Genomic DNA, 27,820 nt, shown 5'->3' with positions numbered 1-27,820 from the left:
AAGGAAGAGTTAGTGTTTAATGGGTAGAGAAGTTCAGTTTCACTCGATGAAAAATGGAAAAAGAACTACCATGGGGTCCCCTTTAGGAAGAAGGTAACTGAACCAGAAGAAAGGAATAATAGATAATAAAAAATGTCAGTAAACATGGTGGCAATCTAATATTACTTATACTGACTATAAATAATAATAACAGCTAAAATTCACTGAGAAGTTATTGTGTGCCAGAAACTGAACTAACTCATTTAATTATCGTAATAACCTATAGGTAGATGCTATTGTAACCCCATTATACATATGAAGAAACTGAGGCATAGCACACTTAAACAGGAATATAGCCAGTAAGTGAAAAAACCAAAAAAATAATAATAACCAAATAATAAATCTGGGGAGGATTTGGAAATAAGGCATAACTAAAACACTAGTCACCAAGAATATACATGAGACATATGATGGGAGTGCATATACTGGAGCAATTTATGATTGCTGTATTATTTAATTAAAACAAATATACATGTGAGGGCTCCCCTGGTGGCGCAGTGGTTGAGAGTCCACCTGCTGATGCAGGGGACGCGGGTTCGTGCCCCGGTCCGGGAAGATCCCACATGCCGTGGAGCGGCTGGGCCCATGAGCCATGGCCACTGAGCCTGTGCGTCCGGAGCCTGTGCTCCGCAACGGGAGAGGCCACAACAGTGAGAGACCCGCGTAACGCAAAATAAATAAATAAATAAATAAATAAATAAATAAATAAATAAATAAATAAATAAATAAATATATATATATACATGTGACATTTCAACAATAACCACTAAAAGAATAGGAAGAAAATGAATAAATTTCCAAATGGTGGAGGGAAAAATAGGAAGAGAGTGTAGGAAAAAACAATGAATCCAATAGAAAGCAAAAAAAAAGAAAAGGAGAAAAAAGAAACAAAAAAGGCAGCTTTAATAGAAAAAAGTTAGAAAGTTACTAAAATATAGGTAATCACAATAAAGAGAAGCAGAACAAACATATCCGTTAACTGATATTGTGAGATTGAATATTTAAAAATCTAACTATACGCTGTTTACAACAGAATCAACTAAAACACAATGACCTAGATTAGTTGGAAGTAAAGGAACAGAAAAAGAAAGAGTAACCAAAAGAGAGGTAGTCATGATACAGTACTAATATAAGATAAAATAGACTTACAGGGAAAAAACATTAAGGATAAAGAAGGTGTTTAGACTCAACCAGGTAAAGCAACAAAGCTTCAGATTATACAAAGCTAATTAAGCTGATAGAAATTCAAGAAGAAATTTAATTTAATTTAATTAATTTCAAGAAGAAATGTATAAAATCTTAGTGGGAGATTTTAATATACTGCTCTCAAAACCTGATAGAGCAACCAGATAAAAAAAAACTAGTAATGATATAGTAGTTTTAAACAGCACAATTAATACATTTTCTCTAATGAAAGAATATGTAGAATGCTATTCCCAGAAAAGGAGGCTACATATTCTTTGCAAGTCATAAGAACACATTTTTAAAAAACTGACCAATAAACCAAAATTTTGTCTCAACAAATACCAAAGAATCAGTATTACATAAACCATGTTCAACAACTACTACACAGCAAAACTGGAACTCAGTAATATTTTTAGAAACTTAAAGAAAGCTATAATAATTAAAGAGTCAAAGAAGAATCATAATGAAAATCCTAACATGTTTAGATTGGATGGCCATTAAGACACTATGTCAAAGCTTGTGGAAAGTAGCTAAACCATTGCTTAGTAAGAGATGTATGGCCTTAAATGTAAATGTTAGAAAATAAGGAAGAAAATAAGTCCACATTAGTGGACTAAACATTCACCTGAAGAAGACAGAAGAAATAAATAAAACACAATAAGCCCACACATGGAAGAGAATAATACCATCTATGTAAATTCAAAATCACAAAAATGATATAATACTGTTTTTGGATAAATACCCTTACAGAACAATGTTACGACAATCAGAACACGGTTACAACTGCAAGGGGAGAAAGGGATAGATTGTGGAGAGGTACAAAACAGGTTTCAGCTGTATTGGTAATTTTTAACTTCTTTTAAACTAAGGACTGTTAACAAATATTTGACATTGTTAACATTTATGAGATTTGGGTGGAGGATTGTTAGTGTTTATTATTCTATGTCTGCTTCCAAATACTTGAATTATTTTTAAAAAGGGGGGGCAAAGAAAAAAATTGAAGAGAAACATTAAGACGAAATAAAAGATTTTCTACTTTTGTAACTTGTAAGTAGCATCAGCCTTAGGCTCCTCATCTGTAAAAGGAATAATAGTAATTTCTACCTTCCAGACTCTGAGAACTGCATATCCAGCATGTAGCCCAGAGCTTGGAACAGCGTGCTCTAGAATGCTAAATGCTGTTATTATTTCATCCTAAAGTCAGGAAGCATCTCTTTTCATCTTCACATCATTCTAAGAAGACCTGGATGAGAAATCTTTAGGGCTTCCCTGGTGGTGCAGTGGCTGAAAGCCCGCCTACCGATGGAGGGGACACGGGTTCGTGCCCTGATCTGGGAGGATCCTACATGCCGCGGGGCGGCTGGGCCCGTGAGCCATGGCCGCTGAGCCTGCGCGTCCGGAGCCTGTGCTCCGCAACGGGAGAGGCCACAACAGTGAGAGGTCTGCGTACCGCAAAAAAAAAAAAAAAAAAAAAAAAAATCCCTACTTTATAAGTTTAATCACTGTTTTTTGTAGCAACGTAAAGTTCCAGAAAAGTAATAATTTGAAAATTCCTCTAATTCCTCATTTGTGGCTAAAAATGACATTCAAATGTTTTCATCTAAAATTATTCAACTATAAAAGATGAACTCACACTTATATCTTTCACAAAAAAGTAATTCCAGTATGCAGCACTTCATAACATCTTCCCTTGTTCTAATGTGCTGCTTGAAACAAGTGACTATGGGATGGCTAAGCGGATAGATGGTCTATGGTGACGTGAACAGAGATATAGCCTTTGAAACACTTCCTGACTTCTATTTTCCTATACACATTAACCAAGGCAATAACTCGGAATACTTTCAATTATATTTTAAATGTATTTCTTTTAAAAAATGCCATTATTACAGAGAAAGAACAATAATGCAAGCATCAGTGGTCATTGTGCTCAGTTTTCTATGCATGAGGATCCTCTGAGAATGCCTGGAAATTGTGGGGTTTTGACTATATTAAAAAATAGAAAGACTTCTTGAGAGCTCAGTTACCAGGGTAAAATGTTAAGAGTAAGTACTAGAGTTGATTCTTTGTTTTCTCTGCCTTGATTTTTTTCTATATTTCAAACAATTTACTTTGTAGTAAATTATGTTGCCCTCAACAGCTATTTCCTGTTTTTACTAGTTTTTTCTTTAGGGATATTATAAGTCTTTGTAAATACAGCATTACTAGGTTAAGAACACTGGCAGAGAGAGAAAAGGGGACGAAAAAGATGAAGATCTCTCCATCCCCATATCTTGTGAGTGTTACTTTAATTCCACGTCACATTTTTGAAGCATCTATTAACTGCCCTTCTCTACAGCAATGAGGAGAGAATCAGCCTTATATATACTCTTTTTTTAATATATAAATTTATTTATTTATTTACTTATTTTTGGCTGCGTTGGGTCTTTGTTGCTGCACGCGGGCCTTCTTTAGTTGCGGCGGGCGGGGGCTACTCTTCGTTGCAGTGCACGGGCTTCTCATTGCGGTGGCTTCTCTTGTTGTGAAGCACGGGCTCTAGGCGCGTGGACTTCAGTAGTTGTGGCACATGAGCTCAGTAGTTGTGGCTCACAGGCTTTGTTGCTCCATGGCATGTGGGATCTTCCCGGACCAGGGATGGGACCCGTGTCCCCTGTACTGGCAGGCGGATTCTTAACCAATGCGCCACCAGGGAAGTCCCTATATATACTCTTGAATGGTGGCTATACGGGGGTGATGGTTCTTGAGTCTGGCTCATCAGAACCAGCTACCGTTCTTTTATTATGAAGGCTTCTCTGCTTTAGGGATGGCCTTGACCAAGCCCAACTGTGCAAAGAGATACAGACATCAAGCCTTGAGAGACAAGGTCGATCCTGAGATTATACCCCCTGCTGGAATATTCACCCTTGTTGTTTTGGCAATTAACACCTAATAATAAGAGTTATTATTACTGATGATCTAGTGGGGACCATTTAGACACTGCCTAAATTATTTCAAATCATCCTATAACAATTCAAGATAAATTGTTGCCATTGTAAGGAAGAGGAAACTGAGATTTAAAAGGTTAAATAGTTTGTACAACATAATACTAAGTAGCATAGAAGGATTTGAACCCAAGATACTCTAACATGGAGTGTATGCTATTCTACTATCCATGCTACCTCTCGTTTGCCTACAGGTTTTGAGTTATTTAGGGGTTAAGGAAGCAGCAGTTCATCGGTTAAAAAGTCCATGAGATCTGAGTCACATGGTACAATCTGGAGATGCTGGTGTCAAGCAAGAACATGGGCTGAGTTCATCACTGATGATTTCTCCAATATGAGGATAGCATTAGCAGGATTACAAATAAGTAATGTGACAATAGTCAACTTCATTTAATACTTTATTTAGCTTATCATGTCCGTCACACATCTAGTAGAAACTCTCCATTTCTAGAGCTTGCTTTTGGGGATGTTCACAGGGCTGGTGGTGCCTAAAAATGAACTAAACTAAATCCTTATCTCCCAGGACCATTTAAAAAATCCAGTTAACCATAAAGTTCCGGTCAGATGTCCATAATATATTTTCTTGTTTTGTTTGCAGACCTTTGTTTTTCGGCACATTTACTGGAACAGAATTTATTCTAAGCTGAGCAGACCACAGCTCTTGCAAAAGGCAGCATTAGCGTGATGCAGCGAAGTATGTAGGCGAAGAACACAGCATCCTTGGAAACCCCGTCACTTCCTCTTTGGTATATTTAGCTGGCTTGTCAGCCACATGGCAAATAAAATTTGCTTAGTAACTCCAAAACTGTGGTTCTTCAGGCTCTGTATAGCTGGAATCTCCCCACTCCACTTTCCTGTGTCTCCATTCTATTCATCCCACTTCCTTACAAGTTAAATGGATAGCCTAGCCAGTATCTTTAGAAGAAGTCAATCTCATGCTTAAAATCTTCAACGGCTCCTACTGCCTATAGCACCAGCTCTGAAGTTCAGCTTCGTGTCCAATGCCCTTTACAAACTGACCCTCATCTGCTAAACTCTCACCACTCCTCATTCACCTATGGCTCTAGATTTACTAAAACATCCTCTACTCCTCAAATTATGGACCTTCATGAGCTCTAATCGTGTCCTTTCTTCTCCTGCTTCCCACCCATGTGAAGCTATTGATGCCCGACTGCAAGCTCTTTGATGGAATGATCTGCGTCTTACCCATTTTATTGGCCGGACATGAAGCAGGCGTTCAATATTTATTATTGAAATAGGAGATCCCCCTGTGAGCCGAGTTGCACAATGCTGTGATGATGCAGTTCTAATGAGGTAGCCTACATTTTCAAGGCAGCCCTGCCCTGGACTTATATGGATCCCATTCTTGAGTGGAAAGAAATCCACTGGGGCATTACGGATACCATTATTACGTCTTTACATAGCCATTCTTCTCCAGGATAATTAGTAGCAACTTTTTTTTTTTTTTTTTTTTTTTTTTTGCGGTACGCGGGCCTCTTACTGCTGTGGCCTCTCCCGTTGCAGAGCACAGGCTCCGGACGCGCAGGCTCAGCGGCCATGGCTCACGGGCCCAGCCGCTCCGCGGCATGTGGGATCTTCCCGGACCGGGGCACGAACCCGCGTCCCCTGCATCGGCAGGCGGACTCTCAACCACTGCACCACCAGGGAAGCCCAGTAGTAGCAACTTTTAAGGCTTCCTTTTCCTTTACCAACACCACATTTCTTAACTTTCTAAGGCATACAGGCCAAATCAAAGCAGATGTCGGGGAGGAAGCTGAGCATGCTATGGACAGAGGGGCCCCTGAGACCCTTCCTCTCGCAACATTCATCTGCCACCTCTCCAGATTCTGTCAGACAGGAAGGAATGAATCGCAAGGCTGAATGCCACTGGGCCTGGGTCTTGTCTCCTTTGACACAGAAATGGTATATTTTAACTACATGATAAAATAGTAACAGCAATATTCATGTAGTTTAAGGCTTTGAAAGGACTACAGAATCTCCCCTACCACGTCCAAACTAAAAGGTAGAACACATTCTAAGTGATTCATTTGTAACAAGCCTTACTTTATCTCATGACATATTTGGAAGAACAATCTACACACAGTTTGTCTTTTTACACACACCACTGGAAATGTCTATGTTAGCTGAATGACATATAAAGATGCAAAGTGTTTTAGTGAGACTAACAATGTGTTCAAACCTCAAGAAAAGGTCTTAGCAATTCCCAGCTGAAAAAATATGTATCTGCCACAGGTCTTAAGGTAAAGCCAGACACTACATACCTTGCCACTAGAGGAAATAACATATTTAAATAAAAAATGAGAAGATCATCCTCTAAAGACCATGAGAAGGAGCTAAAAATGCTCCCTGACTATAAACCTACTTTTAGGAGTTAGAAAAAAAGAGAAAAAGCAAGCAAATTCTTAGTTTCTAATTCTTCCATTGTTCTAGGTATTTGCATCACTAAATATAATTATAAAGAGTCAAGACCAAAATTTGTTCAGAAAAAAAAAGGCAAACAACCATCTACAAATTAAAATTCAAATTAATAAAAATAAAATTTAATGTTGGCGAAAACATTTTTTTCTAAGACTTGAAACAAGTTAATTTCTTGGACAGTTCCAGAAGCGGACATATTATTTCCTAAATGTATTGAGGTGATTTTAATAGGAAACCTTTCCCAGGGATGTAAGACTCCCTTCTTGTGTTCACAAAATAATTGTGGAGGAAGTGCATCCAAAAAGGGAGCAGGGAAGAGTTTGTGGAATGTTTTAAGATCAAAAGTCCTTCTAGAAAAAATAAATCCTACCAAATTCTAGTGCATTGGGGGCCACAGAAAAACCTGGCAGAGAGAGCCTTTAGTATATGTTAAACATTTCCAATAATACTACATTTATCTTAATAAAATAGGCTTAGTTAGTGCAGAAATGAAGTTATTTGTTGGGTAAAGTTTGCACTTGGGTGGGTACAGATGCTCTTCAGGAATATTCTTATAAGTAATATAAGAATAATCTCCACCATGCCAGTTAAGGAACCATTACATGGTTCTATCTTGTCAATATTCTGGCAATCGCAAGAGCCCAAAGACAGCCTAGAAAATCTAGAATGAAAATAAATCCAAGGCCATTTGTACTCAGTTCCATGAAGTATACCTCAGCAAGCATTCTTGGATTCTTCCTCAATTCTGCCAACACCAGTAATGCCCCAGAGAAATGCTTCCCAAAGCACACTTGAGTCATGGAATCACTTTCCCAACAAATGTTTTTTGATGAATAAAGAAATTACCAGGACATGGAAGCAACCTAAGTGTCCATCAACAGATGAATGGATAAAGAAGATGTGGCACATATATACAATGGAATATTACTCAGCCATAAAAAGAAACGAAATTGAGTTATTTGTAGTGAGGTGGATGGACCTAGAGTCTGTCATACAGAGTGAAGTTAAGTCAGAAAGAGAAAAACAAATACCGTATGCTAACACATATATACGGAATCTAAGAAAAAAAAAATAAAGGTCATGAAGTACCTAGGGGTAAGATGGGAATAAAGACACAGACCTACTAGAGCATGGACTTGAGGATATGGGGAGGGGGAAGGGGAAGCTGGGACAAAGTGAGAGAGTGGCATGGACATATGTACACTACCAAACGTAAAATAGATAGCTAGTGGGAAGCAGCCGCATAGCACAGGGAGATCAGCTAGGTGGTTTGTGACCACCTAGAGGGGTGGGATAGGGAGGGTGGGAGGGAGGGAGATGCAAGAGGGAAGAGATATGGGAACATATGTATATGTATAACTGATTCACTTTGCTATAAAGCAGAAACTAACACACCATTGTAAAGCAATTATACTCCAATAAAGATGTTAAAAAAAAAAAATTACCAAGAGAGAGTTTCCCAAACTTATTTGACCATAAGAGGAGGTCCTTTCTAATGGAACCTCCTTTCTAGATCTGGGCTAGTCCCAAGTTGGCTTCATGCTCTATCTCTATTCGTTAGGTTTCTATTTCTTAGAAGTTCTTCATTTCCCTCACTCAGTTATTCTGGATTGGACTTCCTGAGACATTTCCAAGGGAGGCTTGACCAGGGCCTGGGAGAAGAAAACCCTCTTCCTGGATGGATCCCCACCTCTGACAGGGAACCCAGTGCATTAGAAATGGCTACATAAAGCTCTAACTCCACCAAAGCCTTAGCACGCATTTGGTTGTGTTGCCTGGTGTACTTCTGGGCATTGGTGACTCCTGCATGACTCTTCCTACTTCCTACCTCTGGCTCTGTAGTTCCTGTTAACAGAGTGTTTATGGTGATGGCAAGACCAAGAATTTTTTTTTTTTTTTTGGCTTTTGAGAGTTTTTTCTTAATTACTAAAGTAATACATGCTTACTACACAAAAATCTAATATTATATATCAGGTAAAAAGAGTATCTCCTGCAATTCCGCAAACCCTCTCTTCCCCCCCAATCCCATGACTGTTACTGTCAACAGTTTTCTCCTCATTTTTAATGACACACAGGACTGGAAGCTCTATAATCTGCTGGGAATTCTTCATTGTGCCCCTTTTGCTTCAGGAAATTCTATTTATCTTTATAAAAGAAAGCTCAAATATCACTTTTGTGAAGGCGCCCTGACCCAGCCAAGCCATGCTGGTCTCTCCCTTTACCAGGTGCCCGAAGTAATTTGCACATATTTCAATTAAAGAGCTTACAACAATTTCATTGCAATTTTTGAATTAAATGTCTCTCCTACTTCTAAGACTTCAAGGACCAGTCTCATTCCTCTTTGTTACAAGGTATCTGGCAACTGACATGCAATCAGTACACAGTAAATATTTGTTGAGTGAATGAGTGAAGAAATATACAAATAAAATATTTTTCTAACACACAGACTTAAAGCTGTATAAAAATCAGTCAAATTTCTCTAAAAAGATGTTTCACACATATCCAACATTTCAACAACCAGGTAGTACTGTTAATTACTTTTCCCGTTTGTTTAGGCCTGAAAACTTAAAAATTCTAACTTCATGGAAAATGGTAAAGTTGGAAGAATTTGGGGATGGATGGTGGTTTATTATTCAAGGGCCAAATGAACATTTTGAAGCATAAGATCTTTGGCCATAGGCTTTGTCCACTGACACCAGAACATTCCAGGAAATGACATTTCCAATAAACACTTTCAAGTCCAGTAAACCACAAACACAAAAAAGTATTCAATGGCATTTCACAGCAAATAGCCTTCTGTTGACAGTTACTCAGGAATGACTGGTTATATTTGCAAAGCACAAATATCTCTTCTGTTAGATTAACTGAATATGGTTTTAGCTGATGGCTTGGGCAAAAGAGTGAATCTATAAAAGTAGTGAAAGAAGTGAATAAAGGAGAAGAGACATGAAGGATGAATCTTCGAACAATATTTCTAAATATCAGAAAGTTCCACTGGACCAACACTTCAAATTAACAAGCCCCACTGAGGGACTTTGACATGCATTCTGCATGACATATTGTCCAAGGAATAGCAGCCAGAAGGAATCTCACTTTTCTTGGAAAAAGAGATTGCCATAGAGCTTTCATATTTTACCAACTAAACAGTTTGGGGGGTCAATGTAATTAAGTAATATAATTATGAACCCATTTCTTGGCCTCTAGCCCAAAGTGCTGTTTCTTATTCAAGTATATCGTTAATTTTCATCTAGAAGGCATATGTGACACGTTAGACATAGTTCTTCATATTAAAAGACATAGACAATCTACAAACAGAAATCCACAATCTAATTTTAATTTTAAAATTAAAGAGTAAGACTCAGTGGGTGCAATCATAGGATATGAGGTATAGCACGGATTCTAGGCATTCAACTTAAGCAGGAAGTGGCCAGGAGAAATTTAGACTCTTGAAAATTTAGTATGAAAGTAGAAAATGGTGAAGGGGTCAGTGGATTTCCATCATACAAGAGATGGTGACTTAAATAGTAAAGGGAAAGGATATTTAGGGATACAATAGCAGCTGGCCCTAGAGTTACATCAGTACAATTAACATATTAAGTTAGGAGGCAAAGCTGGTGTGGGGTTTAAAAAAATATGGTACTGTCAGATCATGCTTATTAAATAATAAAAGTTAAAATTTATTGTGTATCTGGGTTGGGTTAGGTACTGTTTGAAGTATATTATGTGAATAGATTATTTAATTTTCAGAGCTACCTTATGAGATAGACCCACACACTCTGGCTCCAGAGTGTTTTTTTAACAGTATGCCATGCTGCCTCTTAACACCTACTCAAAAGAAATATTAGTCTTTATTTTAGAGTTGAATTCATGTGTTTACATAGGTGTTCAGAAATCTATAGGAGAGTTAAGTCCTGAATTGAACGAGACTGATTACTAGCTACCAAAGGCAACTGAAGTCAGTATACTTTCAGAGCTGGAGAAAGATACTCAATTCACCTTTGCATGGTGTTTGACATTTATTCATGCAATTGAATTCAACTCAATTAACAGTGATTTAGGGTCCCATGCTGAGTACTAAAGAAGTAAGATTCAAAGCGTAGAGGAGACACAATTTTTATGCCAATCTAGAGCAGATAAAAATACTCTGGAAGCTAACAGTTGAACAGAGGTGAAGAAAACGAAGTCCAGAGAGTTCAAATGACCTGCCCGAGGCCAAAAAAGTAGTTTGTGGCACAGAGGGACCTAAAAATCTAATTGAGGTGGGTCCAGGTCTCTTTTTACACTCCACTCTGCCTCCTGTCAAGCTGGTTGGAACACCTGGGAATAAAATTAACTTCTAAAATAAATATCTGTGCCCTGTAAAGAGGAAACTGTTGGATATTTGCCTGCCTTGTCTCTAGAACCCACTTCATTCTGGAATGAAGTTAAGGACAGAGAGAACAGATAGCCAAGGGGATATTTTTTTTAAGGTTAGAAGAGGAGAGCATTCACATATGGAGTCTCCCAGATCTCCTCGGAAGGAATGAGTGTTTTTCGATATTATTTGCTGGGCAATTTATCTCTCTCAAACCTTACCCAATTCTAAAAGCAGACTTGACATTACATCTTTATTGATAACTATGTGTGTAGGTGCATATGTATGTCTTCAACTATGTTCTAAGGGTCTTAAGAACAGAGGACATACTTTAAACCTCTCTGTATGCCCAACTTTTACAAAATGCTTTCACATAGTAGCTGCTCAGTATGGTAATGATGCTAAAAGTATAAGTATACACAATGTAAGTTTTCCAATTAGTTTGTTTCATTTTTTAAAAAACGACCCTGTATTCAGGTCTCCTAGAAAATTTTTAATAGCTTCTTTTAGTGGGTCAATTTTACGTGCCACCCTTTCTGCCCACAACCTGCCGGAGACATTTGGCAATGTCTGGAGACATTTTTGGTTGTCACAGCTTAGGGGCTAGGGGAGAAAGGTGTTACTGGCATCTAGTAGGTAGAGGCCAGGGGTGCAGCTAAACATTCTACAATGTACGGGACCCACCTCACAACAAAGAATTATCCGGCCCCAAGTGTCAATAATGCCAAGGTTGAGAGACACCGGCCTCTTCAGAAGTTAAAAACATGCACAATCACCTTCCCATTTCTCCATTTTTAAAACACAAGTAAGACATAAAGCAAAATGATACACTAAATATTTGCCTCGACCAAGACAATGTCAGCAGTCTAGTTAAGATGAACAATTATTTAATGGGCTGACTTAGGATTAGAGGGGTTCATTAAAAGCCAGAGGAAAAGCATGAATTTAAACACATGTATACTTAAGTAAGCAATGGAACACCTTCACCAAAAGGCATGTTCTGACCTTTACTACATCTGAAACCAAGGTTACTCCACAGTTACAATATAAAACGTTCTGCACATGAGGCATTTTCAAAACCACCACTGGTCTGATTCAGACACGGAAGTCTCATTTCAGACTGTTTCATTATTTCTAACCTCGCTCAAAATCCACCTTTTGACCAGCACACAAAGAGGAAATGTATGTTTTTTGTTTGTAAATAGGGTCATCAAAATACACTGTTTTCACAATTAGTCTTTCCTTTTGATGCCTGTCCCATGTCTAGGTTAACCTGGAAGGTCCAATTTTTCATCCTAGATTCCTTATTGTGGCCAAAAGCACCATTCCTTCAGGCCTACTTTGGCTCCTTGACTTCTATCATGGACAGACGACTGCAGTAAAGCTATCCTAACAGCCTGATGATGTCTTTAAAGACAAACAAGGAAAAGGAAGTGGGGGAGCTGCTGATTTTTCCTTCCACTTGGTTATGCTTTCCTTACATAATCTCTAGCTGATGTAGTTGCATTTGCTACAGTTTTATTTGCTTGTTCATTTTCCCCCGTGGCTGATCATATTTGATCCTTTGGCTGTCTGGTGGACACTTGAATAAAAATTTCTTTCTTTAAGGGGACAAATTAGTTTTTTTCTGGGAATCAACTGACAAAAAACATACAGACCTCAGGAGGATCTTTAAACATGGCATAATAACTAATCTGTTGAGCATTCTGTGTATTGAGTTAAACATGTCACCACTGACACTCTCACATGTTGGTTAACGACTTACTAAATACTCACCAAGATCTTTAATAAGCGAGAGTGCTTCCCATGATATAAAGGCTCCTCCACCATCATCCATCGCACCCTGCCCAACATCCCAGCTGTCCAGATGTCCACTGACCAGTACAACCTAGAATAATAAAAAGAGAAAAAAAAATAAAACTGAGCAGAAATGACATCAAAGAAGAAGCAGTCATAGGCATTCCAAATATATAAATGAAACTTTTATATTTTCTATTTTTACTTTTTAAAATATGTGTGTCATTACTAGTGGAAAACTTGGTATAGCGGTGTAAGGTCATCTTAATAGTAATAAAACTTCTCACCTTGTACTTCTCTTTATTAATATAATTTTGAATACTAAAGAAAAATGGTTTATTACTGACAGATGTTTGACAACTTTATTATATGGCTTAAAACCTAAATGACATAAAAATGGAGCTCAAAACTTCAACCATGTTCTCAACTGTCCCAAATTCTAGCAGACAAATAATAAACATGTGTTGAATTGAATTCAAATGAAAAAGTGAGAATAATTTATCTATTTTTAATTATTGTGCTTTGTGCATTATGAATCACTCTGGTGTTGAATAAATAAGTATGCTGGAGTTACAAACTAGAGTCTAATTAAACAGAAGAAACTTTAAGAAATATCTCAATTTATGTGTTAAATAAATCTGTTGATTATATTATAAATTTTACATCACCATAGGTTTAAATTTTTTTCAAGAATCATTAGTAATTCTCTCCAGGAAAATATAAAAAATATTTCAGTGAAACTAAATTTTATGGACATATTTTATTTTATTTATTTATTTTTTGTTTTGTTCTGTTTTAATTTTTATTTTTTTAACATCTTTATTGGAGTATAATTGCTTTACATTGTTGTGTTAGTTGCTGCTGTATAACAAAGTGAATCAGCTATACGTATACATATAGCCCCATATCCCCTCCCTCTTGCGTCTCCCTCCCACCCTCCCTATCCCACCCATCTAGGTGGTCACAAAGCACCGAGCTGGTCTCCCTGTGCTATGCAGCTGCTTCCCACTAGCCATCTATTTGACATTTGGTAGTGTATATATATCAATGCCACTCTCTCACTTCGTCTCAGCTTACCCTTTTCCCCTCCCCATGTATGGACATATTTTAAACAAGTTAAAAACCAAGTAAAATGACGCTAGGTTAATAGGATATCCACATGGCAAGTATGTATCTTGATCTCTAGATCATGTAGTATATGAATGTCAAGTCAGATGAATTACAAATTTAAATAAAGATATTAGAGGAAAGCATAGAACAGCTTTGTCAACTTAGAGTAGGCAAAGATTTCTTAAACTGGACAAAAAAGTGCAAACCATACAAGAAAAAATAATAAATTGGACTTTAAAAATATTAGGAATATTTGTTCATCAAAAGACTCCATTACAGGAATGAAAAGGCAATCCACAGAGGAGAAAATATTTACCACACATATTTCTTTTTTTTTTTTTTTAAACATCTTTATTGGGGTATAATTGCTTTACAATGGTGTGTTAGTTTCTGCTTTATAACAAAGTGAATCAGCTGTACATATACATATGTTCCCATATGTCTTCCCTCTTGCGTCTCCCTCCCTCCCACTCTCCCCATCCCACCCTTCCAGGCTGTCACAAAGCACCGAGCTAATATCCCTGTGCCTTGCGGCTGCTTCCCCCCAGCTATCTACCTTACTACGTTTGTTAATGTGTATATGTCCATGACTCTCTCTGGCCCTGTCAAAACTCACCCCTCCCCCTCCCCATACCCTCAAGTCCGTTCTCCAGTAGGTCTGCGTCTTTATTCCTATCTTACCCCTAGGTTCTTCATGACATTTTTTTCCCTTAAATTCCATATATATGTGTTAGCATACGGTATTTGTCTTTTTCTTTCTGACTTACTTCACTCTGTATGACAGACTCTAGGTCTATCCATCTCATTACAAATAGCTCAATTTCATTTCTTTTTAAGGCTGAGTAATATTCCATTGTGTATATGTGCCACATCTTCTTTATCCATTCATCCGATGATGGGCGCTTAGGTTCTTTCCATCTCCGGGCTATTGTAAATAGAGCTGCAATGAACATTTTGGTACATGACTCTTTTTGAATTTTGGTTTTCTCAGGGTATATGCCAAGTAGTGGGATTGCTGGGTCATATGGTAATTCTATTTGTAGTTTTTTAAGGAACCTCCATACTGTTCTCCACAGTGGCTGAACCAATTCACATTCCCACCAGCAGTGCAAGAGTGTCCCCTTTTCTCCACACCCTCTCCAGCATTTATTGTTTCTAGATTTTTTGATGATGGCCATTCTGACTGGTGTGAGATGATATCTCATTGTAGTTTTGATTTGCATTTCTCTAACGATTAATGATGTTGAGCATTCTTTCATGTGTTTGTTGGCATTCTGTATATCTTCTTTGGAGAAATGTCTATTTAGGTCTTCTGCCCATTTTTGGATGGGGTTGTTTGTTTTTTTGTTATTGAGCTGCATGAGCTGCTTGTAAATTTTGGAGATTAATCCTTTGTCAGTTGCTTCATTTGCAAATGTTTTCTCCCATTCTGAGGGTTGTCTTTTGGTCTTGGTTATGGTTTCCTTTGCTGTGCAAAAGCTTTGAAGTTTCATTAGGTCCCATTTGTTTATTTTTGTTTTTATTTCCATTACTCTAGGAGGTGGGTCAGAAAGGATCTTGCTGTGATTTATGTCATAGAGTGTTCTTCCTATGTTTTCTTCTAAGAGTTTGATAGTTTCTGGCCTTACATTTAGGTCTTTAATCCATTTTGAGCTTATTTTTGTGTATGGTGTTAGGGAGTGATCTAATCTCATACTTTTACATGTACCTGTCCAGTTTTCCCAGCACCATTTATTGAAGAGGCTGTCCTTTCTCCACTGTACATTCCTGCCTCCTTTATCAAAGATAAGGTGTCCATATGTGCGTGGGCTTATCTCTGGGCTTTCTATCCTGTTCCACTGATCTATCTTTCTGTTTTTGTGCCAGTACCATACTGTCTTGATTACTGTTGCTTTGTAATATAGTCTGAAGTCAGGGAGCCTTATTCCTCCAGCTCCTTTTTTCGTTCTCAAGATTGCTTTGGCTATTCGGGGTCTTTTGTGTTTCCATACAAATTGCGAAATTTTTTGTTCTAGTTCTGTGAAAAATGCCAGTGGTAGTTTGATAGGGATTGCATTGAATCTGTAGATTGCTTTGGGTAGTAGAGTCATTTTCACAATGTTGATTCTTCCCATCCAAGAACATGGTATATCTCTCCATCTATTTGTATCATCTTTAATTTCTTTCATCAGTGTCTTATAATTTTCTGCATACAGGTCTTTCGTCTCCTTAGGTAGGTTTATTCCTAGATATTTTATTCTTTTTGTTGCAATGGTAAATGGGAGTGTTTTCTTGATTTCACTTTCAGATTTTTCATCATTAGTATATAGGAATGCCAGAGATTTCTGTGCATTAATTTTGTATCCTGCTACTTTACCAAATTCATTGATTAGCTCTAGTAGTTTTCTGGTAGCATCTTTAGGATTCTCTATGTATAGTATCATGTCATCTGCAAACAGTGACAGCTTTACTTCTTCTTTTCCGATTTGGATTCCTTTTATTTCCTTTTCTTCTCTGATTGCTGTGGCTAAAACTTCCAAAACTATGTTGAATAAGAGTGGTGAGAGTGGGCAACCTTGTCTTGTTCCTGATCTTAGTGGAAATGCTTTCAGTTTTTCACCATTGAGGATGATGTTTGCTGTGGGCTTGTCATATATGGCTTTTATTATGTTTAGGAAAGTTCCCTCTATGCCTACTTTCTGGAGGGTTTTTATCATAAATGGGTGTTGAATTTTGTCGAAAGCTTTCTCTGCATCTATTGAGATGATCATATGGTTTTTCTCCTTCAATTTGTTAATATAGTTTATCACATTGATAGATTTGCGTATATTGAAGAATCCTTGCATTCCTGGAATAAACCCCACTTGATCATGGTGTATGATCCTTTTAATGTGCTGTTGGATTCTGTTTGCTAGTATTTTGTTGAGGATTTTTGCATCTATGTTCATCAGTGATATTGGCCTGTAGTTTTCTTTCTTTGTGACATCCTTGTCTGGTTTTGGTATCAAGGTGATGGTGGCTTCGTAGAAGGAATTTGGGAGTGTTCCTCCCTCTGCTATATTTTGGAAGAGTTTGAGAAGGATAGGTGTTAGCTCTTCTCTAAACGTTTGATAGAATTCACCTGTGAAGCCATCTGGTCCTGGGCTTTTGTTTGTTGGAAGGTTTTTAATCACAGTTTCAATTTCAGTGCTTGTGATTGGTCTGTTCATATTTTCTATTTCTTCCTGATTCAGTCTTGGCAGGTTGTGCATTTCTAAGAATTTGTCCATTTCTTCCAGATTGTCCATTTTATTGGCATAGAGTTGCTTGTAGTAATCTCTCATGATTTTTTTTATTTCTGCAGTGTCAGTTGTTACTTCTCCTTTTTCATTTCTAATTCTATTGATTTGAGTCTTCTCCCTTTTTTTCTTGATGAGTCTGGCTAGTGGTTTATCTATTTTGTTTATCTTCTCAAAGAACCAGCTTTTAGTTTTATTGATCTTTGCTATTGTTTCCTTCATTTCTTTTTCATTTATTTCTGATCTGATTTTTATGATTTCTTTCCTTCTGCTAGCTTTGGGGTTTTTTTGTTCTTCTTTCTCTAATTGCTTGAGGTGCAAGGTTAGGTTGTTTATTCGACATGTTTCCTGCTTCTTAAGGTGGGCTTGTATTGCTATAAACTTCCCCCTTAGAACTGCTTTTGCTGCATCCCATAGGTTTTGGGTCGTTGTGTCTCCATTGTCATTTGTTTCTAGGTATTTTTTGATTTCCTCTTTGATTTCTTCAGTGATCACTTCATTATTAAGTAGTGTATTGTTTAGCCTCCATGTGTTTGTATTTTTTAAAGATCTTTTCCTGTAATTGATATCTAGTCTCATGGCGTTGTGGTCGGAAAAGATACTTGATACAATTTCAGTTTTCTTAAATTTACCAAGGCTTGATTTGTGACCCAAGATATGATCTATCCTGGAGAATGTTCCATGAGCACTTGAGAAAAATGTGTATTCTGTTGTTTTTGGATGGAGTGTCCTATAAATATCAATTAAGTCCATCTTGTTTAATGTATCATTTAAAGCTTGTGTTTCCTTATTTATTTTCATTTTGGATGATCTGTCCATGGGTGAAAGTGGGGTGTTAAAGTCCCCTACTATGAATGTGTTACTGTTGATCTCCCCTTTTATGGTTGTTAGTATTTGCCTTATGTATTGAGGTGCTCCTATGTTGGGTGCATAAATATTTACAATTATTATATCTTCTTCTTGGATCGATCCCTTGATCATTATGTAGTGTCCTTCTTTGTCCCTTTTAATAGTCCTTATTTTAAAGTCTATTTTGTCTGATATGAGAATTGCTACTCCAGCTTTCTTTTGGTTTCCATTTGCATGGAATATCTTTTTCCATCCCCTTACTTTCAGTCTGTATGTGTCTCTAGTTCTGAAGTGGGTCTCTTGTAGACAGCATATATAAGGGTCTTGTTTTTGTATCCATTCAGCCAATCTGTGTCTTTTGGTGGGAGCATTTAGTCCATTTACATTTAAGGTAATTATCGATATGTATGTTCCTATTTCCATTTTATATATTGTTTTGGGTTCGCTACTATAGGTCATTTCCTTCTCTTGTGTTTCGTGTCTAGAGAAGTTCCTTTAGCATTTGTTGTAAAGCTGGTTTGGTGGTGCTGAACTCTCTCAGCTTTTGCTTGTCTGTAAAGGTTTTAATTTCTCCATCAAATGTGAATGAGATCCTTGCTGGGTAGAGTAGTCTTGGTTGCAGGCTATTCTCCTTCATCACTTTCAGTATGTCCTGCCACTCCCTTCTGGCTTGTAGGGTTTCTGCTGAGAGATCAGCTGTTAACCTTATGGGGATTCCCTTGTGTGTTATTTGTTGTTTTTCCCTTGCTGCTTTTAATATGCTTTCTTTGTATTTAATTTTTGACAGTTTGATTAATATGTGTCTTGGCGTGTTTCTCCTTGTATTTATCCTGTATGGGACCCTCTGTGCTTCCTGGACTTGATTAACTATTTCCTTTCCCATATTAGGGAAGTTTTCAACTATAATCTCTTCAAATATTTTCTCAGTCCCTTTCTTCCTTTCTTCTTCTTCTGGAACCCCTATAATTCGAATGTTGGTGCGTTTCATGTTGTCCCAGAGGTCTCTGAGACTGTCCTCAGTTCTTTTCATTCTTTTTTCTTTATTCTGCTCTGCAGTAGTTATTTCCACTACTTTATCTTCCAGGTCACTTATCCGTTCTTCTGCCTCAGTTATTCTGCTATTGATCCTATCTAGAGTGATTTTAATTTCATTTATTGCATTGTTCATCGTTGCTTGTTTCGTCTTTAGTTCTTGTAGGTCCTTGTTAACTGTTTCTTGCATTTTGTCCATTCTACTTCCAAGATTTCGGATCATCCTTACTATCATTATTCTGAATTCTTTTTCAGGTAGATTGCCTATTTCCTCTTCATTTGTTAGGTCTGGTGGGTTTTTATCTTGCTCCTTCATCTGCTGTGTGTTTTTCTGTCTTCTCATTTTGCTTATCTTACTGTGTTTGGGGTCTCCTTTTTGCAGGCTGCACTTTCGTAGTTCCCGTTGTTTTTTATGTCTGTCTCCAGTGGCTAAGGTTGTTTCAGTGGGTTGTGTAGGCTTCCTGGTGGAGGGGACTAGTGCCTGTGTTGTGCTGGATGAGGCTGGATCTTGTCTCTCTAGTGGGCAGGTTCACGTCTGGTGGTGTGTTTTGGGGTGTCTGTGGCCTTATTATGATTTTAGGCAGCCTCTCTGCTAATGGGTGGGGTTGTGTTCCTGTTTTGCTAGTTGTTTGGCATAGGTTGTCCAGCACTGTGGCTTGCTGGTCGTTGAGTGAAGCTGGGTGCTGGTGTTAAGATGGAGGTCTCTGGGATATTTCTACCGTTTAATATTATGTGGAGCTGGGAGGTCTCTTGTTGACCAGTGTCCTGAAGTTGGCTCTCCTACCTCAGAGGCAGAGCCCTGACTCCTGGCTGGAGCACCAAGAGCCTTTCATCCACACAGCTCAGAATAAAAGGGAGAAAAAGTAGGGAGAATTAGTAGAAGTATGAGTAAAGAAAGAAGGAAAGGAGGAAAGGAAGGAAGGAAGAAAGAAGCAAAGAAGGAAAGAAAGGAGGGAGGGAGGAAGGAAGGAAGGAGGGAAAGAAGGAAAAAAGACAGAAAGAAAGATGAAACAGTAAAAATAAAATAAAGTATAATATAGTTATTGAATTAAAAAATATTTAGAAAAAAAAAAAAAAGGGACGGATAGAACCTTAGGACAAATGTTGGAAGCAAAGCTATACAGAGAAAATCTTACACAGAAGCATACACATACACCTTCACAAAAAGAGGTAAAGGGGGAAAAATCATAAATCCTGCTCCCTGAGACCACCTCCTCAATTTGGGGTGATTCGTTGTCTAAAGGAGGGAAGGAAGGAAGGAAAGAAAGAAAGAACGAAGGTAAAGTATAATAAAGTTATTACAATTAAACTTAATTATTAAGAAAAAGAATTTTTTAAAAAAAAGTCATGGACGGATAGAGCCCTAGGACAAATGGTGGAAGCAAGAGTATACAGATAGGATCTCACACAGAAGCATACACGTACACATTCACAAAAAGAGGAAAAGGGAAAAAAATCATAGATCTCGCTCCTAAATTCCACCTCTTCAATTTGGGATCATTCCTTGTCTATTCAGGTATTCCACAGATGCAGGGTATATCAAGTTGATTGTGGAGCTTTAATCCGCTGCTTCTGTGGCTGCTGGGAGAGATTTCCCTTTCTCTTCTTTGTTCTCACAGCTCACAGGAGCTCAGCTTTGGATTTGGCCCTGCCTCTGCGTGTAGGTCGCTGGAGGGCGTCTGTTTTTTCGCTCAGACAGGACGGGGTTAAAGGAGCCGCTGATTCGGGGGCTCCGGCTCACTCAGGCCGGGGGTTGGGGGATGGGGGAAGGAGGAGCACTGCGTGCGGGGCGGGCCTGCGGCTGCAGAGGCAGCGTGACGTTGCGGCAGAGGCCGGCGTGATGTTGCACCAGCCTGAGACCCGCCGTGCGTACTCCCGGGGAAGTTGTCCCTGGATCCCGGGAACCTGGCAGTGGCGGGCTGCACAGGCTCCGCGGAAGAGGGGTGTGGAGAGTGACCTGTGCTCGCACACAGGCCCCTTGGTGGCGGCAGCAGCAGCCTTAGCGTCTCCCGCCCGTCTCTGGGGTCCGCGGTTTTAGCCGCGGCTCGCGCCCGTCTCTGGGGTTTGCGCTTTCAGCCGCGGCTCGCGCCCGTCTCGGGGGCTCGCGCCCTCAGCCGCGGCTCGCGCCCGTCTCGGGGGTTCGCGCTTTTAGCCGCGGCTCGCGCCCGTCTCTGGAGTTCCTTTAAGCAGCGCTCTTAAACCCCTCTCCTTGCGCACCAGGAAACAAAGAGGGAAGAAAAAGTCTCTTGCCTCTTCGGCCGGTGCAGGCTTTTCCCCGAACTCCCTCCCGGCTAGTCGTGGTGCACTAACCCCTTCAGGCTATGTTCAAGCCGCCAACCCCAGTCCTCTCCCTGAGCTCCGTCCAAAACCAAAACCCGAGCCTCAGCTCGCAGCCCCGCCTGCCCCGGCGGGTGAGCAGACAAGCCTCTCGGGTTGGTGAGTGCCGGTCGGCACCGATCGTCTGTGCAGGAATCTCCCCGCTTTGCCCTCCGCACCCGTCGCTGTGCACTACTCCGCGGTGCCGAAACTCCCCCCTCTGCCTCCCGCAGTCTCCGCCCGCGGAGGGGCTTCCTAGTGTGTGGAAACTTTTCCTCCTTCACAGCTCCCTCCCACTGGTGCAGGTGCCGTCCTTATTCTTTTGTCTCTGTTTTTTCTTTTGCCCTACCCAGTTACGTGGGGAGTTTCTTGCCTTTTGGGAGGTCTGAGGTCTTCTGCCAGCCTTCAGTAGGAGTTCTGTAGGAGTTGTTCCACGTGTGGATGTATTTCTGGTGTATCCGTGGGGAGGAATGCGATCTCCGCGTCTTACTCTTCCGCCATCTTCAAGCTACCACACATATTTCAACAGAGGTCCCATATCCAGATTATATAAAGAACTTCCATGAAACAGTAACAAAAAGAGAGTCAAATGATAGAAAAATGGGCAAAAAACTTGAACAGACAATTCACAAAAAAAGGATATATCAATACAAATTACTAATAATCATATTAAAAGTTGCTCAGGTTCATTATCATCAAGGAAATATAAATTAAACCACATTCACTACATATCCACTGGAATAGCTAAAATGAAAAAGACAGAAAGTATTGATGAGGAGGTGGAGCAACTGGAACTCTCATACATCAAGTGTGAGTATAAATACTTACAACCACTCTGGAAGACTGGCTTATCTACTAAATCTGAACATACACACACCCTAGGACCCAGCAATTCCGCTCCCAGCTACACTCCAACAGGAAGGGATGCATATGAATGCTTTCACCAGAAGGGATGTACTAGAATGTTCAGAGAGTATTCATAATAACGCCCATCTCCTCCGCAAAGGAAACTACTCAAATGCCTGTCAACAGCAGAATGAATAGTGTGTTGTATTGACCAATGGAATGCTGCGCGGACGTGCAAATGAACAGATACAATCAATACACAATAAATACACGAATCTCATAAACATAATGAAAAATGAAAGAAATAATACATCGTGTATAATCCCATTTATGTAAGATAGAAAAACAAGCAAAACAGGAGAGTGGTTACCCATGGTAAGGAGGGGTAGTGAGTGACAGGACGAGGACACGAGTCGAGCTGCTGGGTGCTGGTCATGTTCTGTTTCCTGACCAGGTGCTGGTCAGGTTCTTTTTTCTGGGTACTGGTTACACAGGTGCACTCAGTTGGTACAAGTTCATCTTGTTATACACTTAGGATTTGTGCATGTTCTCTGAGAATATTACACTTCCATAAAAAAGCTTAAAAAAACCAAGCTCAACAAATTGAGTCTACATACAGCATACAGTAAATAAATAAACTGAAGTTGAACAAATCTTCTTGATGATTAACAGGAAAATGCCCCAGGACTTCGGGAAAGTAGGATTTTGGGTTTAAAATATCAGGGTGACCCCTTGCACTGCCTCGTTCCCTGAGCAGCTGCAGGATCTCCCACTGACTCTGTATATACAGGCAGACCCAGCTTACTACGACTTCATTATAGTCATAAACAAGTACAATGCCCCAGACTAACAAATGGCCATGTAATGAACCCAAATGGATTGTTTCTAAGGAAAAAAAAACAAAAGAAAAAAATGTGTTGCAATAGCAGGAAATTCTGATTCAAAAAGTGATGTAATCCCATGTGGGATGAACAAGCCAATTAGTCAACATTCTCACCACCCTCAGGACCATTTTCCCAATGAAGTTAAAGTTCCAATGGATAAAAAGTGCCAAAATCTGTTTTAATCAACTTTTTCTCAGATAACACATGAGTAATTAAATCAAGGCAGCTATTGTTTTAACCTTCAGGCTTCCTTCAGAATAACTGAGGTTGTCTTACAATTATATTTCTTTATGTTTTCTGAAATATCTCTGTTCTCTAATCCAGAATTATTCCTTAAACTAACAGTGAAAAGATGGAAATGGTTTGATGATAGGAAACTAAATGATATCCCATAGGATGAGGTCTTTGGCATAGTGATATGGAAGAGAGTTTGTTTTACTTTTTTTTTTTTTTTTACAAAACCAGAATATATTGGGGGTTACCATGGGATAGTAGTAATTTTAATATAAACTGATTTAAAGACTAGGTGATGACAAGAAGCTACTTCTAATTCAGTAGCATATTTAACGAACTTGAATTTTCCTAATCATAAAAGCTTCAACCTACACCTCGAAAATTGTAGTGCAGGAGGTCTCATTCAACAGGATGTCTGGCTAGCATGCTTTAATGCAGCCTCACAAAGGATAACCCAGAAAAACATAACAAAGGGTCAGGCAGAGATGAACATTACTTGTAACATATTTGGATCTGATTTAAGCAAACAAAACAAAAACAGACAACTCAGAGACACAGTAAACTCCAGGATTTATGAAAAAGGATCACGTTATAAAAGATAAGGGAATGCACCGGTTCTGCTGCCAGATGTGCAGCCCTTAGAGCAATAACATGGCCTAGAACCAACAGAGAAGTGGGGTGCCCCCTCATCTACCCTCCTTATGCGCTGCTCCCCGAGGCAGGCAGAGCACTGACCAATCCCCTGCCCTCCAGCTTCCATCTCACCACCATCTCTTCCAAATGCAGTAAAGAGTAAAAATTATTCAAACAACAGCAAGAGCCAGGAGCAGCCACAACAAAACAAATAGGAAGGCAGAAAGGGAACACCGATGCTCTGAAATACAGAGTTTGCTATCTGTGAGGCACACATTAGCCCTGACCACCAAAGGCTCAGGTCTTGGGGGTGGGGGGAACTTCTGCAGTAGGGCAGAGATGCACTGGATGACAGCCTGCGAGGATGAAGAATCAGACTGGCAGCAGCACAGAAACACCTGCAGGCCAGCTGTGGGTCTGAGAGCAAAGATACACTAAATCAAAGGTAGACAGAGAGCAGCCCAAGGACAAGCCCCCGCTTCGCTGTTATTGGGGCATATGGAGATACTGAAGGCAAACAGATTTGCTTGATTAAAAGATAAATAAGAACACAATCGAAATGGGACATATGAAAAATATCACAGAACAAGGGAAAGAGAACAGCATCAGAAGAAGTACATTCTTATGAAAACAAGCTAATACAAGATCCAGGAGAAAATGTCATGGTCTTGGGCATTTATGCATGCATTTATTCAACAGCTTCTACTGAGTTTCTCTTATGTGCCAGAGATACAGAAATGGACAAAACAAGCAAATATTCTGCCTTAATGGAATTTATATTCTGGTGAGGGAGACAGGCAATAAATAAATATAATGTAATGGTAGTTTTAAGTATTATGAAGAAAAACAAGGCAGAGGAAGGGAATAGAGAGGGTAGTGGCAGGGAGAGGAAAAATCAGTCAGCTTCCTCCTAGGGTGTAGACAGCCACAGGAGAATTCTGCCCCTACCCTAACAATAAGAGAAATCTGGATAATCTAGAAAATCATAACTTTTTTAGGCCCATCAGAGATCTGAGATTGTAATTCAACCAGAGGAACTGAACTGCAGAGGATAACGTGCTCATCAAAGGAGAGGTGGGACACACGAACTGGCTGCCTTTAGCAGCGACAGGAGGGAGAGGCCTCAGTCATAAAAGCAAGAATGAAGACAACTGAAATGTTAACAAATTCTTAAAGGGTTGAGTGTGTGTTAAGATGAGAGTTTAGAATCCCTGGGAACCTCCCACATAAGGGCTCTAGGTACCTATTTTCTAGATCTTTTCCACAAACTTCCATCACGGGCTCACAGGAAATAAAGAGCAGGGCAGAAGCCCTAAGAGAGCCCACCTCGTGGTGCAGGGATACATATGACTGGGTGCTGTCGGGAGCAGGCAGCAAATACACCTACTTCTGGGACGCTTCTCTCATACGAAGCCGAGGCCATCTCCCCCTGGGGGAGAGGCAGAAAACTGCCCTGCAGGGCAGTACTAGGCAAAGGTTGGCGGCTACAGGAAAAAGGGTAGAAACTGCACTCCCACCCTGCACTGACACCTGTCTCCAGGAGGGCAAGAAACTTGCCCATGCCCAGAATTCTGCACTGATGTAAAGAGCTCTGCTGCCCCTGGGTAAGGGACGAGGTACGCATCCCCATGACTCATGGCAGAGTTTGGCTTTCACAGGGGGAGGAGCAGAAATGCTGAGAAAGCCCCACTCTTTTATTTTTAATTAAAAAAAATTTTTTATAGGAGTCTAGTTGATTTACAATGTTGTGTTAGTTTCTACTGTACAGCAAAGTGAATCAGTTATACATATACATATATCCACTCTTTTCTGGATTCTTTTCCCCTATAGGCCATTACAGAGTATTGAGTAGAGTTCCCTGTGCTATACAGTAGGTCCTTACTAGTTATCTATTTTATATACAGTAGTGTGTATATGTAAATCCCAATCTCCCAGTTTACCCTCCCTCCCCCACCTCCTGGTAACCATAAGTTTGTTTTCTACATCTGTGACTCTATTTTTGTTTTGTAAATAAGTTCATTGGTACCTTTTAGATTCCACATATAAGCGATATCATATGATATTTGTCTTTCTCTGTCTGACTTACTTCATTTAGTATGATAATCTCTAGGTCCATCCATATTGCTGCAAATGGTATTAATTCATTTTTTTTATGGCTGAGTAATATCCCATTGTATATATGTGCCACATCTTCTTTATCCATTCCTTTGTCAACGGACATTTAGGTTGCTTCCATGTCTTGGCTATCGTAAACTGTGCTGCGATGAACATCGGGGTGCATGTATTCTTTCATATTATGGTTTTCTCCAGATATATGCCCAGGATTGGGAGTGCTGGGTCGTATGGTAGTTCTATTTTTAGTTTTTTAAGGAACCTCCATACTGTTCTCCATAGTGGCTGTAACAATTTACATTCCCACCAACAGTGTAGGAGGGGTCCCTGTTCTCCACACTCTCTCCAGCATTTATTGTTTATAGACTTTTTGATGATGATCATTCTGACCTTGTGAGGTAGTACCTCATTGTACTTTTGATTTTAATTTCTCTGATAATTAGTGATGTTGAGCATCTTTTTATGTGCTTTTTGGCCATGTCTTTTTTGGAGACATTTCTATTTAGATCTTCTGCCCATTTTTTCATTCGGTTGTTTGATTTTTGACATAGAGCTGCATGAGCTGTTTGTATATTTTGGAGATAAATCCCTTGTCAGTCGCTTCATTTGCAAATATTTTCTCCAATTCTGTGGGCTGTCTTTTCATTTTGTTTATGGTTTCATTTGCTGTGCAGAAGCTTTTAAGTTTAATTAGGTCCCATTTGTTTATTTTTGTTTTTATTTTCATTAAAGAATAGTCAAAGCAATCCTGAGAAAGAAAAACGGAGCTGGAGGAATCAGCCTCCCTGACTTCAGACTATACTACAAAGTACTGTAATCAAAACAGTATGGTACTGGCATAAAAACAGAAATATAGATCAATGGAACAGGATAGAAAGCCCAGAAGTAAACTCACACACCTATGGTCAACTAATCTATGACAAAGGAGGCGAGAATATACAATGGAGAAAAGACAGTCTCTTCAATAAGTGGTGCTGGGAAAACTGGACAGCTACATGTAGAAAAATTAAACTAGAACAATCTCTAACACCATACACAAAAATAAACTAAAAATGGATCAAAGACCTAAATGTAAGGCTGGACACTATAAAACTCTTAGAGGAAAACATAGGCAGAACATTCTTTGACATAAATCGCAGTAACATCTTTTTTGATCCACCTCCTAGAGTAATGAAAATAAAAACGAAAAATAAACAAATGAGAAAGCCCCGCTCTTGAGCTCAGGCACATAAAGCCTGGCTAAGACTGAGGGGCAGAAGCACCAAGAAACCATCCTGTCCCTGCCAGGAGCCTCCAGTGAGTAACAAGCAGAGCAGTAACAGTTCATAGCCAAGGGAAGGGCAAAGGTATATAGAGACCCCTTCTGTGGTGCAGGCATACAGAGACTGCTGAAAGCTGAGGGTGAAGCAAGGCACTGGGAAAACTGCTCTGACAACCCAACCCCTACACTAAAAACAGACTAGCAGCAGCAGCCTGAAGTATGTGAGCGCCAAAAGCAAGAATAGAAATGATACAATCCAAACCTAGCTCGACTCTAAACAGATGGACTGTACCACCCTCACACTAATGGCTTGACAGAAGAGGTGTTCTCATTTTTGAGCATGTACACTGCTCACCTCAGGCTCTACTGTTCTCTTATAGATGATATCCAGCTCCCAATAAAAAATTGTGAGTTATAAAATAAGCAATAAATAAAAAGAATTTTTATCAGGAAATAGAGTACTCAATAGAACCAGACCCAGATATAGCCCAGAT

The 27,820-nt window shown here is 39.4% G+C and overlaps 1 protein-coding gene across 2 annotated transcripts in view; it reads right to left on the bottom strand.

Annotated features, from left to right (window-relative positions):
• CPQ (carboxypeptidase Q) overlaps positions 1–27,820 on the bottom strand; it is a 478,941-nt gene that overhangs the window by 157,180 nt on the left and 293,941 nt on the right. For both annotated transcript variants that reach the window (XM_032609957.1, XM_032609956.1), the window contains exon 6: positions 12,772–12,883. In XM_032609957.1, the coding sequence (XP_032465848.1) occupies positions 12,772–12,883 (112 nt within the window). The remainder of the gene's footprint in view (positions 1–12,771; positions 12,884–27,820) is intronic.

Source organism: Phocoena sinus, chromosome 17, assembly GCF_008692025.1.
Source record: "Phocoena sinus isolate mPhoSin1 chromosome 17, mPhoSin1.pri, whole genome shotgun sequence".
Classification (NCBI taxonomy): domain Eukaryota; kingdom Metazoa; phylum Chordata; class Mammalia; order Artiodactyla; family Phocoenidae; genus Phocoena; species Phocoena sinus.
This window is presented reverse-complemented; position numbering and strand designations above follow the sequence as displayed.